Raw genomic sequence first — 20,922 nt, 5'->3', positions numbered from 1 at the left:
TCTGCTGATAGGTCTGCTTTTTGGTGGTGTGTCCCATGAACTTGGAGATGAAGAATCATTTCTTATACCTGGCATTGAGGCAGTCACCAGCAGCTTGACTTCACATTGTTCCTTCTTCATAGTCTGTTTGAGATCTTTGAAGAAGAGTCCTTCCACATAACCCACTACTTCCCAAAGGAAGGTAAGTGTGGCAGATATGGCATCCATGCCCCATTCACACGGAGTGCGCACAAAATACATGATCAGTCCTACCTGAGGTAATAAGTACAAAAAATATAGTTATGTACACTCTGAACTGTACAGAGCATAGTATAAACACAGGAAAAGGATATTGTTCTTCTATGTTTCTTGACTCAGAGGGATAAACTCATTAAACCTGCATTCTTCCTTCTTTTTAGAGAGAATGGTGGGTGGGGGAAAAAAGTACTGTTGCAGCCCAGGCTTTAAAGTCATGATAGATAAGGAGAAGGGAGAACCTCTGCAGTATGAGAATTCCTATGCTTCCTACTCTGATGTGCTTGCCACAAAGAGAACTCAAAAAAACCAGATATCTCCTGGAGTAGTATACAGCTTAACTAATTTTTCATCTCCTAACTGAAAGAACTGCAGCAAATGCATTTTCCAGAGTTTAAAAAGAAGATACTAGATTTTCTCCAATAGGATTCTCTAAAAGAAAAATAATTTTTCTTCATAAAAATTAAATAAAATATTAAAGGTTTCTGGCACTGGGGTCTTCGCATTGGTCTACAACTCACTGTCAGTAGTTCAGTTTAGAAATACATTACAGGGTGCTTAGACATTTAAAGGTTCCTTTTCCTTGAAGGAACAGAAGGCTGATATAAGCCTGCTGACTTGCACCTACAGCCAGAAGCAGTGATGAACTGTAAAAGAAAAGTTAAGAGAACTTATTTCCCTGCAATTTGTGACATTAATTTCTTAGGACACACAAAGGCAGAGGTGAGATTCTGGGCTGCACAGTAAACCTAGAATCTACTCACCAAGTAGTTAAAGAGGATATGAGATGTCTGGGCGGGGAAGTCTCCAATGTTCAACAAAAGCTTCCTTAACATATACATCAGCTCATCCTGGAAGAAGAGTAAATGATATTTTTTTCTTTTCCTTACAAAACGGAGAACGTTCTTTTTTTTTTCAATTGAAAGAGCCCAAAACCTCCTATTGCATTCTGTACTGTCTGCAGCATCCTGATTCTGCACTCATCTTCCTGTGATAATCCCCATGATGCTTATTGCAACAAATGACTACCTAGATTACCTATGAAGTCTAATTCAGCTCAACTCAATTATTCAGTGGATAGAAGGTGAGGGCAGAATCTAACTTCCCTTCTTCAGAGGCTGTCTGCTTTAAATGTACACTAATACATTTTTTATGGTGTGAAAGGGTTGTAGAGGGGAAGGAATCTCCCATTGTCAGACAAGGACAGACAGACTGTATTTCAAATTTCTTCTACAGCCTTCATCCTCTTAACTCACAGCAGATTTGAAATAGTGTTATGGGCAACCCAGAAACAAGCCAACTCACGCCAGTGATACATCTGCTGAAAGCTTGCAAGGAAATAGACCTGATCTCTGTGTTCTGTACTTGTGGTTGTCGCAGACCTCTGAAGAGAGACAGTAAAACAGCAGACTACAATATCTCAGAGTGCCTCTTTCTTCAAAGACATTTAAAAAAAAAGAAGTGACACTTTGAACTCAAGTAGAAGCTTTGGGGAAGTATCAGGAACAGCTGTGAAGTCTCAGGAACAGGGAAGCCAGAGACCTGATTACTCAGGAACTGAAAATTAGATTTTCCTGGCCTTTTTCAAGGTTAAATATTAATTTTTGTAGTCAGTCCTTAGGGTGTGTCTTGGGAGACAAGGACAGTGATATAACTGCTTCCATACACCAAGTGTGGGGTTGAGGAAGTGGTACAGAGGGAATCAAGGTCTTTCATCCAGTCAGAACTGGTTTTGCTTTCTTCCATAAAGCTCAGCCATGGTACCAAAAAGCAGTCTAATGAGTGATGGAGAGGCTCATTCAAAGAAAGATGAACAGAGTGGCATGGGTGGTGGCTCTACTGCTTCTGTTAAGTAGAAAGGGTTGTTCTTCACTAAGCAACTGATCAAAGCTTGGCATAAAGTCAGAATCTTAGTAGCAGTTAATCAGCTATATTCCAATTACATTAGTGGGCAAAAATTGAACCCAGTTGATGATACAGCCTAAAGGACTTCAAGCTACATTATAAGAGCAAACGTTCTTCTCCAGTGATACAGAATGATTCTGGCTGCCGTGCTCTAAGCAATAGACACCTCCTGGCAAGGGTTTACCTGTCGGTTGCTGATTGTGAGCTTTTCCAGGAAATGGCGCAGAACTGTGGAGGGGTCTTCAATTAAGCAGTTCCACAGGACCTGCTGAGCAACAGCACTTACTGTAAAAGAGACAATAAACAAGGTCAGAACCATCTGCCTTTGAAAAGCCTTGAGCTGTACATGAGAATTCCTGAACTTCTACCCTGCCAGGTTTTACACACAGGCTCCTTTATGAGGTAACAGGGTTTCTGTTCACCAACGCAGTCATCTCAAGCAATAATGACAGGTCTGATGTTTGAATCTTCCCTAACTTCTGGTGATATGACAGAAACCACTTGGCCACTCTAGTTAGAAACATAATAAAGCAAAAACTAATATTCACAGCTCCAGATGGCTGAATCTTGAAACCCAAAACCCCAGAATTTCATGAACTGTTCACTATTTCATAAAAGTTCAATTTCATGGTGATTTATTGATTCAACGAATGTTTAATTTCATGGTGATACCATTTCATCTGGTATTAGTGACCAGTATTAGCTGTTCAGCAGGGATTTGTGCTGATGGTCAGATCTTCAAGGTGCAATTAATTGCAATTAACTACAACAGAGAATTATTCATTATTTTGTGTTCACTACTCAGATCCTGAACAGTAAATGACACAAGCATTATTTAGGTGTTTGATTGCATCTACCCAAAACAGAACACAAAAAATAATTTAAAGTTAATTGTTCAATCAGCTGGTACTACGAGCTATGAGAAAGGAAAGGCAAAAGTCCACCATTTATAAACATTTTAGAGAAATAAACAGAAAAAAAAAATGCCTTGTTACTTTACAGATACATAACAGACTGTAATCAAAATGTTCAGGTTCCATTTAGGTGGCTTTCTGTTTGTTATAGGATGAAAGAAATGTTGGGAATAGAACTCTAGAGGCCCTCAGTCCAAGACCCACGTGGCACAGGGCTATCAACAGCACCAGTTTATGCCAACCATGAGTTTGACAAGCCAAGGGTTGATAAGTGCTGGTCCTGGTTATGAAGTTCTTTCCATATTTCTAACCTTAATTTTGCAAGCTCTAACCTGTATGTTAGAGTTCATCTAACTCTTTGCTTCTTTTCCTTACCCTTAACAAGTTACATTTCTGAAATCTCTTCTCACATATCTGTTTTAGGCCTTTTACCAACTTGCATCCCCTCACTACACCCTTGTCAAATTCTTAACCTCTTTTTTGAGCTAGGAGCCACAAACCCAAACACAAACAATGGAGAAAAAAAAAAAGTAAAAACCCTACAAAATAGTATTTCTACTGTGAATCTCCTCTCAAGTAGTTTGTGAGAATTTAGGAGATTATTTGTTAACTTTTTAACAGTTTAAAGTACCAGCTACTCCATCTTCTCGGACTTCTCCATCTTCCATTAAATGGACAATGGGGAGCACTGCTGCACAGATGCATGCTGGAAAGACAGCTTGAGGTGGCTGTGGCACATGGTGGTTAGGAGTATGCTCTGTAGTGTGTTCCTCATCTGAAGCAATAAAAAGAGTGGAAGGAGAGTGCTGGTGAATAAGCTGTAGTATCATCCAGGCAGGTCAGATAAACATTTCTGTTAGGTGCTATACAAACAGAAAAAAATTGTAGGCTGTCTGATGACTGTGCAAGCATGGCTATCTCCAAGAAGAAACTGAGCCTCTACCCAACTTCCTGATAAAGAATTTTCATTGTAAATATATATTTTCCAATTTTTTTTTTTTGAGGAAACTCATTTTATTTTTCTTGAAATCCAGTTTCATCACCATTTCTCAGAGTGCTCTCCACAGCACCACTCTCTAAATGAATGAGGAGAGGCAAGGGAAGACATTGTGACTACAAAGGTGAACAAAATAACACAGAGCAGTGATTTATTATAAAATCTCTCAAGGTTGGAAATATATTCAGCAAAAGGAAATGGCACCAGCTTCATGGGTCAACAGCAAAGACTCACAAAGGATGAAATCCTAGGAAAGGATACTCCAAAGGGAAGTCAACTCACCTTCAGCACTGACTGCTGACCGTACCGACCAGACAGAGCCACGTCGGAAAGAATAATTCCTGTGGGATGTACTGGAGGTGCAGGAAGGGCTCACGGAGAGACGGCGGGAGGCCAGGTTGGCAACTTCTTCTACTGACAAAGAGAACAGGGAAAGTCAATTGAGATCCAACTGAGAGACTGCAGGGAATTTTCTGAGGCACTTAAAATCATATTGGAACATTGAAAATTCAGGTCAGGGGCACTCAAAAAAATAAGGTTTAAAAATTTCTTGACAGTCGGACAGTAAATTTCCTCATGTGTTGGAAACAAGCAGAGAATTGGTCTACTAGAGGGCTCGGTGCTTTAGTGAGTCATTTTCAGCTGAGTCAGCCTTATACTCCCTTCCAGCTATATCCTTTGAACTATCCATGGTTGCTGGTGGTTAATTTTTACTAAGAATTGGGATTTGAGCTCTCAGATTTTCCAGTGCATGTTCAGATCTGATCACTGTACTCACCCAATGGCACACACCTTGGAATGCTTTTAATGAACTCTTTTGTTCTATTAGCGTAGACCAATGAAAGGCCTTACACAAAGACAGCTAAAAAAGTAAAAACAAACCTGGTTTTCCTGTTTCATGTCATGTAAAATCAGCTATCTGAAAGTCTGGCACTGAGGCTGAGCTGGTCATTTAGACGCCCTCACTATTCACCTTAAAGGCAGAAAGCCCCAGAAGTAGTTCAAGACTATACTAAGATATGTGTTTTGAGACAGACACTGCCAAAGGGTGATCCCTCCTACCCTTCAATTATTAAAGGGTTAGCGTTAGGAAAGAAAAGTTTTATTTCTAGTATTGCATGTTTTCTGTTGTGTTAAATTCTGCAAGATGCTGGCAACTTTAAAATGCTGAATTCAAGTTCCACTGAATGCAACAAGGTCCACTGAAGTTGAGAGGGGAGGAGCAAGAGGCTTCAGGTCACATAGAGTGTCCTCAATTAATCCAAGGTTTTGTGGTTTTATTTCAGTAATTTTTAATTACACTTTTTCTCAATGACTTGAACTCTTCAAGAAATAGATGTGGTTGTGACACTCCTAAGACTATTGATAAGTGTTCCTGGACATCACACTCCTAAGCAGTGCTCTATGTTAGGGCCAGGTGCTCTCAGATTTGTGGAATGCAGTTTATGGCCCTAGAGCACACCTTCTTCTTCCTGCTCTGAGCTTGGTGTGCAGGTTGGCTCATAGCAGGCCTCCTGAGTGATGGGGATAGCAGTGATGAGGCTCGCTTCCCTGCCCAGCCGTTTCTTCTCTTCCTCCTGCTGCAGGTTCTTTAGGATGTGCTCCGCTCGCTGATGGGAACGTGAGACAGCTCTGGCTGAAAATGACTTCTGTCAGGCAGAAAAGAGAAGAAACACAGGCTGAAACTGTTAGTTAAGACAAAGACATCCTAGATTTTCTGCCAGAGACCTCTGTGACATTCAGCAACTCATTTTCTAAATACAAATCAGACTCGTGCTAGCTGATCAGAGATTCACCAAGAGACTTCTCTTGGAGCTATTAAAGCTTGGTGTGGATTCACCAAGAGTCACCATGTGAATCAGTGCAGAGAAAATGGTTTTCCTGGCAGTTCAAGTGAACTAATATGCTCTTGGAAAGCAGCTGTGTGCTCTTCAAGTCTGAGTTACTGTCTCTCCCAGGGATGTGATACGTGGCACTGTACCTCAGTGAACAGACAGAAAAGCCTTATGCTCATGTAGACAGTTCTGTGTGCCCTACCTGTATGCCTATGCTCCCAAGTGTGGAAGACAGAAAATCTCAGGATTTAGTCCACAGCTCTTACGTTAAGCTTCCCCCATGCTGCTACAGAGAGCAAACAATGTTTGCTCTCAGGATGTCTCTGCTTACCGACTGATCTTCATTTATAGGATCTTGCACACTCCCGCTGCACTGAGGGACCCAGGGAGGGTCAAACATTGGCACAGATGGCATCCCCAGGACAGGAGAAGGTAGAGTGAAGTTTATACTTGGAGGAGGGATCTAAACAAAAGCATGAAAGACATTTGTAACAGCAGACTATTAGTAATATCAGTATTGCAAATTCAGCATGAGCAGAATTACCCAAGACATCAAAGATGTCTGTAAGCTTTTCCCAATTCCATCTCTCACCATGCAGGAACAACTTGTTACACATATCTCTTTTTTTCTCTTTGATGTTTTCCCTGACCTGTGTTCCCACTGTACTCTCACCACTTTGTACTGGACTTCCACACATCGTTTCACCCCCAGTGTGACTTACACCACCATTGTTTTTCTACAAATTTTCAGGCAGATTCAGAACAGCATGTATGTTGTGAATAGGTTCACATCTACACATGAGGCAAGCTGCAAACAGCAACATTGTGTTTCACGTCCTATCTACCTTGAAGATCTGCTGTGCTCCCTCTTCCATCCTTGGCCAGACTTGGTACCTAAACCTCCACAGTGTGTGAAATTTGAGTATGGCGTTCAGTCTTTGCACTGTCTCTGGGTGATGAAATTCAGACATCAGCATGTCAGAAACAGCCTCTGGCACTTTCACAGCACACAGCAGGAACATGGCAGCTGCAGGGAGAGAACATCTGATCATCTCTTTTCCTGAACTTCCTGGTTTTATTTGGCAGAGAAAAAAATACAGCTGTACAACCCGCCACCAAAAGAAACCTGATTATGGCTCTAGAAATGGCGTTAGGAGTCTAACAAACCTAGCAAAAATTGTAAACCATCCACACAGCGTTTCATGTGAATATCGTAAATATTCTGGGAAACCTGGTTATAAATAAAATACAGGTTGGTCTTCACACTAAAATCTGTCATGGATGGTTTAAAACAAGAAACAACTCTTCAATTAAGAGGACTAATTCAGTTTGGCTTTCAGCAATTCCACTTCCAAGTGATTTCTGTGATAAGTGTAAAAGGTTGGTTTCCCAATAGATCAGCCTTTCCCTCAGAGGAGGAGGCCGTGCCTTATAAGAGGTCTCACTTCTCTGTTTTCATGGATAAAACAAAAAAGAAAGGTTCTTACAATGGGCAATATTCAATAATCACAATCTACCTCCAAGAGAAAATGGAGTTGCTGGACACAGGATCAGGTCACAAAGGAAAACAGCACCATAGGAGCTGAAACTGGCCCACAGTTGTTTTAATGGAGCATAACAGAATATTAACACATATAAACCACCTCCAGGTGATGGAAGCCAGCTAAGTTAGGTGTGTATCTGAGGGGGATCAAGCAGGAAACAAAATCAGAGGGAACAGTTCTGTGATGTGAGTTCAGTGGGTGTAAGAGAGTCCATGGCTTCTTGGACTAGCAGCTCACCTCAGATCACTGGAGGCAATGTCTCTAGATTTGGTGGATTGGCTTCCACAGTAGAAAGAGGGCATTTGCAATTGTGGTTGCCTTGAAACTTATTCATAAGCTGCCAAACATAAGAACTGTAGTGATGGGAGGCAGTCTGATCACCTGGAGAAAAGCAAGGCTGCACTTTGTCAACCTAGGCCCTGCACTGTGGAGGCTCCTGCCTCAAAGTCCTGCTCCAAAGCTATAGGAACCCTCCTGTTTCTCTAGCTCAGAGAACTTTCTATCCTTTAGTGTTTTCCATTTAACTATGTTAAGTCTTAGCAGGATGGATTTAAAAGTGTGAGCTCATACTGAAGGCACCAAAACAAACAAACAAACAAAAAGCCTTGAAAGGGGTCAGTAGATGGTGCTGCTGTACACTAACACAGGAATTAATGAAAGTAATTTATGCTCATGGTAATTATATGCTGAATTAAATCGGTAGTACTGAAGAATCTACTACAGACCCTCAAATGGATTTTAATCCTTCCTTTCAGGAAGCTGTGAAGAAGGAAGATGTATCTCAGAGGCTCTTTCTCCTCAGGAAGAGCAGCAAAGCTTTATTCCCTTCCCTCCGAGCTGTGGTAGGTTACCAATAAGAGAGAAAGAGCATACAAAATTATTGCCTCAGAAAGGGGCATAAAGTGTACTTGAGTGAATTTTCAGGCAGCTTGTTTCTCATCTCTATTTTGCTCCTTTATCTTCCTGTCTCCACATTTGGCCTGGGAGAGGTCAAATGTTGAAGTGGAGAGTACAGAGAAGACCCGTGTGCTGAAGAAGCACACAGTGTGCTGGTGGACCAAATGCAAAATGAGGGAACCAGAACTGAAGAGAAACATTAGATATGGAGTCAAACAAAGGACTTCAGGGCATGATTCATTGCCAGCTGAGGGAACTAAAGGACTGGTAAGATAGATTGAAGTGTGGCAAAAAAGGGGAGAAGTGTCTGAAGGGCACTTCAAAATTCTTGCTTTGCCAGTAGCTTTTGAAAAAAAAAAAATCTGTAATTTACTCTCCAGCTCTGCTAGGCGTGCAAATCTGGGAAGATGGCAATCTTTAAGCTATTTCCTTTGTGGCTGGGGGAAGACAAAGTAGAAATTAAAAGTTGTGTGAGATTGGCCTATGAACTTGATAGCATTAATTTATGTTTTGTTTAAGCAACCTGTGTGTATATATATATATATATATATATAAGGGTGATCACATTTTCCAGGGTTGTGGGTCATGACACCAAAACAACAGGCATTAGCTCACACTGGCTACGAGCATTTGGACAGGACAATAAGACTAGAGGGATTTCCTTAGTAACATTAGATAATCCCTTTCACAGTCTCTAAAATCCGAGTGCATTTGTTTTCCTTGCAGTTGTTAATCTTCTGTTTCAGGGTAAAAAAAGTCATAAAATGTTGATACTCATCTTTAAGCTACCATAGCTTAAATTCTTCCTCCTTTCCATGTGTGCTGTATTTATAGGGAGAAAAGCTATCCCCTCTCAGTCTTCACCTGAACCCATTAAATAAATAACTTCATCATAAAGGCTTTTCATTCTTCCTCCTGTCCTAACATGTCTTCATTTTACCCATCCCATGTAAACATTTTTTTTCAGTGATCAGGATTGCATGGGGATATGCTGTGTTCTAGAGAACTGTACAATATACTCCCCAACAGCATTAGTACTTTGAATCTCTAATTAAATACTTCTGGCACATTATCACTGTATTTATTTTTTCCACTGTATTTATTGTTTGAATTCTACTAGGTAAGTCAGTCATCCTGTGGGCAACTGATATACTACTTCCAAAATTATATCAGTTCCATGAGAAAAGATTCAAGTTCATAGAACAATTCTTCCTACTAGTTTGCAAGGACATAATCTTGCAAGGACATAATCTTACATTTTTTAGTAATAATTTTCATCATATGTGTGGAATTAATTTTTCAAGATAGTGCTCTCAAATGTGTGTGAGGTTCTAATCTTCTGTCTTAAAGATGTCTCTCCACTGTGTAATAACAGCAATGCCACAAGACAACATATTGAGCAATGCTTCTGTCTCCATGCAATATGAGAATTTTCTTTCCAGCCCAACAAAGAAGCCATGATATTTTCATTCTCTTCCTATTTCTCAGTTTTTGTATGACCCCTCAATTGTTAATAACAATTTCCATTATAATATACAAAAAGACTTCATTAAACTCTGGACAGATTAGGTCACTGTGCTTCCTCTGCCTTAGAAACCCAGCTAAATACAAATAATAGCTCTGATGGTCTCTTACCATCCACCATAACCAGCCTCCGTGATCCTTGTGATCTCTTGTTCAGAGCACAAAAAAACCCCTTGAAGGTCTATGGAAAACAATTCTCCAAGAAACCCTGGGTGTCTTTAGGACTTTTCCACTACAAGGCCCTGTGCTAAGCAGTTTTGTTCTCTTACCTGCTGCTCCAGCCATGTGCTCATCCACACTGAGCAGGAGCTCCCAGGCTGCTGGCTGGATGTCCCCATACATGTCTTCAGTGAGGATAGGAGCTGCTTTGATTAGCAGTGACAAAGGTGCAGGGGAGAGGCTCATTACCTGCAAAAAAATACAAGCCATGCCTTGCAGCTGAGCAACGTACCCACAGTGAGCAACACAGCCATTTTACCATACTCTGGGGCTGCAGGTATCCCACTGATAACCTCCAGTTTCACCCAGTTCAGTTTCTGCATCACAGAACATTGCTTCAGCATGCACTGAAAGAGCCCTGTTTGCAAGTGGTTCCCAACTCTGTTGCTTGTCACTCTTGTCCCAAACACTGATAAACAGGAAGAAAGAGAAGCCAGAGTCTGTCACAGTGCACAGACAGTGATATAGCTGCATGAACATCTTACAGACTACCTGTGAAGAGCCTGAACAAGGAACACTGAACAAGAAAAAAACAGAGAAAACTATTGTTGTAAACCAACAGGTTGAATTTAAAGACTTTTTTTGGCTGGTTTGTGTTTTGTTTTTTCTTTTAAATTATTGAGTATTTCAATGTGGGGATTATTGAGTATGTCAGTATGGGAAGTCAGAAATCAGACTGTGATTTAATGGAGCTATATGTTTACTGGAATCTTTGACAGGGTTACCTTAAGAGGCTGAAATACAGCATTACTCAGCTGTGGAAAACAGGCAGGGTGAACTGATTGATACTCAAGAACAACAGTTCTTCAAAGAAGCTTAACAATCCATATACATTTTCCTTCTTGTTGCACTCTATCCTGACAGCTAATTATCAGCCTCCCTAACATACTGCCTAGTCAGTACCTGGTGCCTGATGTATTTTAGCATTCCAGAGTCCTTCTTTGTTTCCAAGTTGGTGTCAATCACTCTCTTTTTTAGAGAAGGAGTTCTCAAGCATGACTTTTCTGAGCACTGAAAGGAAAAAAAAATAAAGAAAAAAGTGGAATTCACATTTAGATTTCCCAAAACATGAACAGGGATGTGACCATGTACAAGAGGAACTTCCATATACTAGAAGATGTCCAGTACCAGAACTCCAACACAAAGCCCTCCCCTGTGCTGGCAGTGGGCCTGCTACCAGGGAGATGAGATACCTCATCCAACTTTCATCTCTTTGTAATAGTGCATTTCCTGATAAAACCTTAAGGCAAAAGTCAGTGATGAATGGGAATGTGCTTGGTGTAATCTACACAAATAGAACACCCATATATTTCAGCAGAACTGTCCTTCAGCAGTACTGTCCTGTACCAGTTAAACGCCTACACCTTCCCTTTAAGAAATTACCAACAGCAGTGTTTAGTATGTACAACGTTGATTCTTCTCAGCTATTTTTATCTTCTCTTCTTCCTCAGAAAGCCTAAGTGACAACGCATTTCAAGATTCGAGCTCATGACTGCCTGAGACTTATCTCTAGCAGATTGCCAGTGATACTGATAATGAAAAGTACTTTTTTTTTGTTCGGTATTCATAAGATTAGGGACTTTCCCAGAATGCTGGGTTGCCACAGACTCAAGCTGGTAGTCTGCTTGATCAACACAGGAATCCTATCAGACTCCGTAGAGCTTATAGCAAAGTCTGCTATTGCTTAAAGGCTTTGATGATTTGATGGATGATGAAATATGTATCACTTTGCCTTGCAATTCAAAGTTGGAGATGAAAGAATGCACAGTGCTCTTTTGCTGCCTTTCATGAATGCTGGCAGCTGCTCATCTCAATCCTGCCTTCTGTAGAGGAAATGACTGCCTCTCTTCCTAAATAACTAAGAACTACACTATTTTTTTATGCCAGAGGAAATATATGTCAACGTATCCAGGAAAGAAGTATCACAACTTCATTTCATTTGTTTCGTGCTTTGTTCCATACAAATAATCTATGATTTTCTCTCTTTACAGGAAACAAACTTCTGGTTAATGAAAAAATGTTCATGAATTTGTCTCCCACTCCCTAATTTTTCACTTACGGGGATGATAGGCTCTTTACCCATGTGAAATCATGATGAGAGTTTGATGAATGCTTTTCAGTGCCACTGCAAAGTAGATGAATGACTCTGCTATTACCAGTATTCGGAATAAATGTAGTCTGTCTCCTGTTGTTGGGAATATGAAAGTATTAACCAACTGTTGACACAATTTAGTTTCTGCCTAGCTGGGCACTTTACTAAAAGCAGAAATGCATTTTCCCTGAAGTTATAGGAACCAGTAAAATGACTGAAAAGGCACTATTTTGTTTCAGTATCCTGCTGAACTGATCGTTAAAATAGTGCCACTAAAGAGACTGTAACATTAAAGATGAATGTCTACAATTTTGAGAGCTCAGACCTAAAAGATAAAAATTATGCAAGATTTGAGAAGAATTTGAAGAGTGATTCTAATTAACAGATGAGAAGAAACATAAAAAAAAAAAAAAAAAAAGTCTTGACTCCACGGGCTTATAAGCAGAGGCTATAAAAGAACTTTAAGATCAGGCTATAATCTTTTAAACAACCTTATCAACAATGAAGATTCTTCCTAAGCAATACAGATTCTGTTCCTTCCATAATGCTAAATGACTTAATAGATTTCTTTAAGGAGTTTACAGCAGGGCTGTGTGCACTGTACCATGAAAGTAATGTTGGAGTAAATTACACAGTCCTTGAATAATCATTACCTGCCCAGACAAACTGCAAAATATTCTGCTTTTCCATCTACTCACTTCCTTTTGCTTTTTGCCTCTTGCCACATTGTTCAACGTGCTGTTTTCTCTCAGAGAGTCCACTGTGTCTCCATACAGGAGTTTGATGGCCCTGACAAGACGAGCGCAGGACCGGCTGTGATGGAGGTAGCAGTGTGGGTGACAGTAGTCAATGTGGGTACATATGAAACTTTGCTGGTTGCATAATAGGATCATGACCTTGAAAAGAAGAAAAGAGCATTGTTACCTCTACAAAAGAGAGTTGTACCCAGAAACTCATAGGGCAGCCAGTGATGGGGACTGCCTAGCTGGAGGTGCAGGAAGCTCAAAACAGCTTTATGAAAAGGGATGCTTGTCTGTGCAGAGCTCCAAGTTGTGCAAGTTGTTTACAAACCACCTAGGTATGGCCAAAGAAACATTAGTGGTGTCGAAGCAGACAAAGGCAGAGCTGCTCTAGATGTGTATATTTGGCAAAATTAAGGCTGAGGGAAACAGTATTCTCTCAGTTTGCACAAAAGCTGTTGTATCACCACCTTGAGATGAGGGCTTAGACTGGAAACTGTCAACTGAAGCTGCAAACCCACCAGATTTGGGGATTCATTCCTTTCAAAGAACAGGAAAGGAAATGTCTTGGTATGCTCTCAAATAGGCGTAAGCTGTGCTACTTGTTCTGCATATGCTTCCCTCACAGTGCTTGGGGAAGCCAAGGCAGCCTGACTTTATGTGAGCTGGTTCAGTTACTATTTCTAGTGGTGATGCCATATGGCAGCAAAGAGCTGTAAAAGCTACCTTAGAAATAGAGTAAATATTTTGGCATTTGTCTTTTCTGAGCCCTGCTTTGGTGCAGCAACACTGCCAGTAGCCCCTAAATTAATTAAAGAAAGCCTTGGGTACGTGTACACTTCAGTGACTTCTCTCCAGTGTAACAAAGAATTTCTTCCCAGAAGAGCAGAACTCAATCCAGCAGATCTTTTTATATTTGACATCATGTCACATATAAACTCACCCACACAATAGCACTCTGAGGCATCTCCAAGCCATTCATGCTGTAGGTCAAAACTAGCCTTTAGAAATCAGCCTCTTCGTGCCGTAACTAGAACTAACAAAAAGAGCCTATCCCATTTTTTCCATCCATTTATGGTTCTATGCAGCTGCAGTCTGCTGACTCTCTCAAGTAAAGCATCCAAAGCACTCTCAAATCTCAAGTATTTAGGCTTCTAAAAGTCAGAAGCTTATTTTAAAATAAATTTGCACTGTGGGATTCATGTCATTGCCTGCCTGTTCTGGCCTCATGTTATTTTGGGGTCAATCAGGAATAACTCAAGCCATCAGTCTTGCATCTGTGTCGCAAGCAGCGTAACTCTGACCAGCACTGTCAAACACTTGCCGTCCTTGATGCTACATGGAGAAAGCACAGATTGTGATCTGGTTATTACCAGCACAAAGGTTTTCCCACTGAAAATGCCATTCCTGGGAACTCTGGGAGTGGCTCATACTTACATGCAGCCATGACATGTTCCGATGATAGTTCTCCTCCGTGCCTGTGTTGCTCAGCAGCTCGGGCTCAATGCTAGGTTCACTCGTGCTCCAAGGGCTCCCTTCTTCAAAAGAAAAACACCCAAAAGGTGGCTGTTTTTATTGCTCCCTGTGTGCTTAAAGACTAGGGACAGCACTTGTAAAGCCAGGCCAGCCTTGTGGGAGCAGACCAGAGTACACAAAATATGCCACAATGGAAAGACTGCGTATGGACACACTGCCCCAATCCTTGATTCATGCTGGCTTGACAATTACAAGAACCACTTAGACTCGCCTCACAGGCCAGCTTAGCAGCAGCAAACACTGCTCCCTCCCCACTTTTTTCTTTAATGGAAGGGGAGACAGTAAATGAAAAACATCAAAAACAAATTCTTTGCACCATTCAGATGCTGCAAATCATTGGTTTAGTGATCTGCATTGACTGGGCTCTGTGGTGAAAAACATCAACAACAACAACAAAAAATAATCCAAAGAGAAGTGGCATCCAACTGGAAATGCCAATGGGCAAAGTCACTGCAATTGCCCGTGGAAACTGCTAATGTCATGGGGATGAAAGGGGAAAAAAATCCTGATTCTAGTACACAAGTTCTAAAAAGATCAATCAGTGGAGAGATGTCTCTGGGAACTTCACTGATCCCTCTTTTTTCTATAACCATTCCATAACCTATGGGCCTCCTACAAGACTAACAATGTTGTTAAGACACAGATGGGGCTGAACACTGATTAATCCTTTCTTTCTCCTCTTTAAGTGAATTGTGACTTGCCTAAGTCTACAGAACAGACAGTCCCACTCTCCATGCTCCCATACTGAAGCACCTTGTGAGCAACAGAAAATGACCATTAGGCTTGGGAGGTTATTTCAGCTCCAAATGTATCCAAACTACAGTTTTTGATCAACACCCCTACAAGAGGAGTGTAGTAGACTCTACCACTCAACTTTGGTAGAGTTTGGTTTTGGCAGGGTGCACTTTTGGTTTGCATAAGAAAAATATATGGCAATTCATCTTTTTAAGATGAAGGAAGGCACCTATAAACTGTAAAAATATATGTAGCAGTACAGTATGTAACATGTACATGTTATGTTCTGCATATAAGAGTATGACATCATATGACATGCTATATAGAATATGATGTACGTCTTGAAGTACTTGAAGTACATATATATATCTCTTATCTGGCTTATGGACAAGAAAATATATATGTGTATGAACTCACCTATTCATCGTGTCATGATTTAGGGGGCGTGTGTGTGCATACACACACGTGTGAGCTCCCCTCAGAACAGTGTGTGTTCAGCTGGCAAGCACCAGCATTCCAAGAGTTCATGCTCTAACACGGAGCTCTGAATTGACAACCTCTGCATGGAGCTGAGGCTGCAACTGGGATTTGGAACACGATCATCCCAGGAAATAGTTGAGGCAGTCCCTGAAGAGGACTCCTGGTCTTTCCTAGCCTGCTGGGGGGTCAGGGTGAAGGTCTCCTGTCATTTCTAGCTCTGCTGCAATCATGTCCTGCCTCTTGTCCCCTCCCTTTCCACCCACTCGTCTAAGTTACCTATATCAGTGACAGTGTCCCTGCTGTGGGACAGCTGCAGCTCCTCATTCTCAGACTCTGAGTCCTGCCGTGATAACTTGGTGCTCTTTAGGCTGCCGGCCCGGCGAATGCTGGAAAGGGAACCCCCCTTCTTCACCCGGAAACTGCGGGTTCCTTTAATCTGGAGCAAGCGGGAGCCTCCTATCCTGATCTTCCTGCTGGGAACTGTATTGAAAGAATAAAAGAGGACTTTTTTCCCCTTAATTTTTCCCCATTTAAAAAAGAAAGATATCCTGGCCCACCCCTCCCTCCAGCCCCCTTGCTGCCAGCCTGTGTTGCAGCCTCTGTTCTTCTAGCAAGGTACGTGGGGCCAGAGGCTCCCTCCAAAGCCACGGCCAATGCAGCTCCATCAGGCAGTAAAGGTACCTTAAAGAAATGTGTTCCAGACCTCCTTTCCTAGAGGCCTGGTATATCATCTTTTCTTGAGTTGGAATTAGCCCTTGTTCAACCATCAGCAAGTAGAGTCAGCTGCTCTAACAAAACCCCAAAATGTGGACAAGAAAAACCTACAATTCACAAAAACATTTTAATCAGTTCATGCCAGGAAACAGGATCTGTCCAATGGATGTAAACTGCATGTTTCTCTGCCAGCTCCTGGGGTTTACATTAGTGCAGAATCGTCTCTTGCTAGGGATAGAGGGCTGAATCCCAAGCATGAACAAGGCACCATGGACAAACCTATTTTCCTGTGGGCATGGGTTCTGTAAACCTCACTGAGCTCTGCAGTGGGATCAATTATTGATTCATACAGCACATGTGACTGCAGAAGAGTTGTCTGTTTCATGAGGTTTAGCACGCAAGACTCCTTTGAAGTAAGATTTGCATAAATCCGTGTCTCTGCATGTTACTCTTCATCATTAGAATGCTTTAGAGGAAATGGGAGCATACAATCCTCTCCTTCAAGACAAACCAGCAGCTTTCAGACATTAACAACACCCATTGACACTTTGCATTTTTGATGAGCACAAACATGAAATGGTTCAATGGTTCAAAGCACCAACTGTTTGCACTTTTGTTCTCCTCTTAGTTCAAAGGCAGTACATGGCAGTACGTCAGTCCAAATGTTGCAACACTCAGTCATTTTACTGCAGATCTAATCAGGCAAGGCCATGTGTGATTGATTACATTTTGGTGTAAAATGAACAGGATAAGACTTTTTTGATACCATGGATAAACGAAATATTTTAATACAAGTCCTTAGAGACTGAACAGTGGTTTCAGTTTTCATAACTACCTTCAAAAAACATTCACCCCAAGACCTCATCTAAATAGGAGACATTCCACCAATCTCAGACTATCAGACAGACCATAAGCTGGGTGCCTCTTTGGGGTGCCAGTGTGCTAAGAGACCAAAAGATGACTTTGAGCGTTAGTTTATCCAGCTCACCTGTCTTAGCTCTCTTCACAGCAGTAACTGTTCCATCTGACACACATTTGGAAGCAGCTTTATACTATGTATGTCTTGGAAACGGTTCTAAAACCTGTTGTGTGTAGAAGGGTCACAGCTGAAGACAAGACAAACTTTATCCATAGCCTCCTGAGGTCAGTGAAAGCTCCTCCTGAATCATTAATATACATGACAGTTCCTAGAGGATAACCAGCCACAGACTCCATCCTTTTCAAACAATCATCAAAATTAATAACATTCAAACATCTGCACCTTTTAATGGCTATTATGAGATAGTATTTAAACAGTTCTAAAACCTGGTTGGAGGGAGAATCTAATAATTACAGATAACTTTATGGCAGCTTAGCCAATACACACAATGACTGTATATTGTATTGCAACAATTGTACCATCAGTTAGTATGTGAGCTTTGCATGAGATGGCTCAAAAATGGAAACAATCTGCTGTTCCCAGCAAACACAGAGAGCTTGAGGTTTGCTTGTACACTGTACAGTATGTTGGTAACATTAATCTGCTAGCCATCAAAAGCCACATAGTTGTGTTTTTCATGTGGTAGCAAAGAATTCAAGAGATCAACCACTAATTCTGTGACATGCCATGACTTCCGAACCACCACAGATTTTCACAGAAAAATCCTTGTCTTCCATCCTATCTGTGGATTTCCCAAAATGAAAAATTGTAATTAGAACATAAAACCAAGAAGAATACTTCTGACCTTTATTTTTGAAGTGAACCAAATAGTGATGCTTCTCTCAGCATCCCTCTGAGAGACAGCTTCAAACAAGGCATTCTCCTTCTTAGAAATCTTGCAAAGGTCTCAATCAGTTTCAGTCATAGCAATGTTTTATGAAATTTACCATCTTTGCTTCTCACATTTGTAATATTGAACCTTGAAGGCCATAAGCATCTCAGAAATGAGTCAAAGCCACGTGACTCCATGGTACCTGCTTTTTTACACAGTCTAAGCAAATGGAAACATAAAATCAAGCGCCACTTCACAAGCCTTGAGAATACAAAAGCCTTATTGTGCTGACAAACCTTTCTTGTCCTCGAAGCCAGTCTCAGATTTGAGGGTGTGGCTGCTGCTGTGCAGGGAATCCTTTGAATCTTCGTTTTCATCCAAAACCCCAGCAAAGCTGATCTTTCTTTCATACCTATGCCGATCCATCTCAGGGTCCAAACGCAGCCTGCAGCTCTCTAGATCCTGTAGCAGAATGCAGACAGCACAGAGATGGAAGCAGTATGACTCCCCATCCTTTTCAGTGCAACCAGATCAACCTCAGGAAGAAATGCTTCAGATGGAAATTTGTTTCTGTCACACAGTTCTGCTCTAACCTGGTGCTTTCTAATACAGCTACACCTTGGACTGGCAGCATGCTGAGCCACACAGTAAACGCTGTCAGGATGAAAGAGTTACTGGGTGTTAACACCCGGTTAACACCACTGATTGAACAGGCACAGAGTCTGAAGGCTCCCTGGGTGGATGGTTCCTAATGGCTTGGTGGCAATAAAAGGATGACTCTTGCCCAAGGTGCTGAGTGGATGGGTGGTTTCCATTCCAAAAGACACTCTGGGGTTGTTAAGGGAATGCATTGGGCCCTTCAGAAGCAGAAAAGCAAGGAGAAAGCTGGGTGAAACTGTGTGAAAGCTGTGACAGCACTGCCCAGAGCAAGCTTCCTCTGTGCAGATGAAGCTTAAAGGGCACAGCAGAAACCAGGGAGTAATAAAAATGTTGGCTGCACTTGCATTCAGCACTGCACCAGAGCAGTTTGCATCATTTTATCCTATTAACAGAAGTAGCATAAACTTGTGCCACCTACTGGCTACCAGTATTTTTATCTTATTATCAGAATTATAGTAAAATCTTTTCATAATAGTCAACGGTTTATTTTAAAAAGGGAAATATTTTGACTTTCCTCAGTAACAAAAACTGGTATATAAAAACCAAGTGCCTAAAGTTTTCAGTGCCTCTAGCACTGAACACTTCCATGTGAATAGTATCTAACAGAATTTAAGATAAGAAACAAAGGCTAAAGCATTTCAGTCTAAAAATATGTGATCAGATCTGTCTGGATTACTGCATCTTGGCCTGGTCAGAGTTCCCCCTCCCTGGAGTCTTTTAACAAATGAATCCTTCCAGCTGATTGTCAACATGTTTACACTGGAAATTGCTACCCCCCACATATTAACGGAGAGAATGAAATACATCCTTCTAGTGAACATTTAGTCCAGCTCTACCTTCAGCAACTGCTAAGCTAAATGAGGGACTTTCTGCACAGCAAATGACAAATTCAAGTTCCCTGGCTGTTCTGTGGGAGAAGTAGGCTCCAAGAGACTTTATTCACCATCCCCAGCCACTTGCAAAGTGAGGCTGTACCTACTCTACCATCCTCAACAAAAGTCTTTGACTCAAACTGCCTCAACTCAAGCCCAGCTAAGGGTGCTTATGCCCTCAGCCTGGCAGGTCTGGATGGACTGTGGGTAGCTAAACAGATTCACCACAACTGGTTCAGTTGCAAATGCTTCATTTCTTCAAGGCTGCTAAGTCTGTGCTCAGATCTGTGTAACATGTATGCCTGCAAAGCACCAGTGAACTTGAGATTTATTCTCATGGAATTTCAGCTTTATGGACCATAAGATTATGTACTGGTTCCTCTTAGAAAAGAAGCATCACTCCATAAATACAGAGACCTAATATTTTTTTATCTAGATTGATGTTGGTTCTTTGCCCCCCTTCTTCCCTTCCTCACCCATACAAAGGTAAAAGAAGCACTCTATAGCCATTTTCTTTAATAGGTACTTTTATAACATGGCCTTAAGATTTCTTCTGCCTAAACACAGATTTAATTCTTCCTCCTTCTCTCCCATATACAACTCTGAAAAGCTATTAATCAGTTGCATTTCTGTCAGGCACAGAAGTACAAATTTCTGTTGACCGTCATTATCCAATATATTTTTAGTTACAAACTTAATTACTTTACTGAGATGAATTCTAAACTCTGGTTTTGGATTCAGACATTTACTATGTGACAGAATGATCAGCAAAGTGTTTAGGAAGACTCCTGCTTCAGAACCTAATTACAATAGCACCCAGCCAAATCAGCACAAATCTGTCAAGCACAGTCTGTTATTAATGAAGAATTTGCAGGGGCTAAATCTTTTGTGTTCACTTGGAAACTTCCCATGCCTTCTTTATAACTTCTATCCTGATTTCATAAAGAAATTAGGCTTGAAAGAGGAAACAGTATGTTTGCTATTCTAATTTCATTTCATGTTAACAGCATCTGAAGCTTCTTACGGTCACCATCAGCCCAGTTTGACAAAAGATAGCTGAGTGCCTGTGTATTTTGTGCAAAAAACAGGCTGAAGGCAATGTTAAATCACATTATTAGATGTGAGAAAATCTGAACAAGAACGAATCACTGGAAATCATGTTTCATGGATTCTGCTATTCGCAAAAATTAATTGCCATCCCATCAATCACTTAGCTTAGTACTTGTGAGAGGATTTGCCTATTCCTCTTTCAGTCTCATGAAGAAGTATTTCT

The 20,922-nt window shown here is 41.1% G+C and overlaps 1 protein-coding gene across 1 annotated transcript in view; it reads right to left on the bottom strand.

Moving 5' to 3' along the window:
* The window catches only part of UNC80 (unc-80 homolog, NALCN channel complex subunit), a 119,772-nt gene that overhangs the window by 43,955 nt on the left and 54,895 nt on the right, over positions 1-20,922 (bottom strand). The window contains exons 26-39 of the mRNA XM_071746870.1: positions 18,414-18,579; positions 15,929-16,132; positions 14,339-14,439; positions 12,860-13,057; positions 10,973-11,080; positions 10,120-10,258; positions 6,731-6,912; positions 6,217-6,348; positions 5,513-5,699; positions 4,333-4,464; positions 3,685-3,828; positions 2,324-2,424; positions 999-1,085; positions 69-252 (exon numbers count right to left, since the gene is read on the bottom strand). Of these exons, the coding sequence (XP_071602971.1) occupies positions 69-252; positions 999-1,085; positions 2,324-2,424; positions 3,685-3,828; positions 4,333-4,464; positions 5,513-5,699; positions 6,217-6,348; positions 6,731-6,912; positions 10,120-10,258; positions 10,973-11,080; positions 12,860-13,057; positions 14,339-14,439; positions 15,929-16,132; positions 18,414-18,579 (2,065 nt within the window). The remainder of the gene's footprint in view (positions 1-68; positions 253-998; positions 1,086-2,323; positions 2,425-3,684; positions 3,829-4,332; positions 4,465-5,512; positions 5,700-6,216; positions 6,349-6,730; positions 6,913-10,119; positions 10,259-10,972; positions 11,081-12,859; positions 13,058-14,338; positions 14,440-15,928; positions 16,133-18,413; positions 18,580-20,922) is intronic.

The sequence above is a fragment of the Heliangelus exortis genome, chromosome 6, assembly GCF_036169615.1.
Source record: "Heliangelus exortis chromosome 6, bHelExo1.hap1, whole genome shotgun sequence".
NCBI classification, from domain to species: Eukaryota; Metazoa; Chordata; class Aves; order Apodiformes; family Trochilidae; genus Heliangelus; species Heliangelus exortis.
The sequence above is the reverse complement of the archived record's forward strand: the minus strand, read 5'-3'. Positions and strand labels throughout refer to the sequence as shown.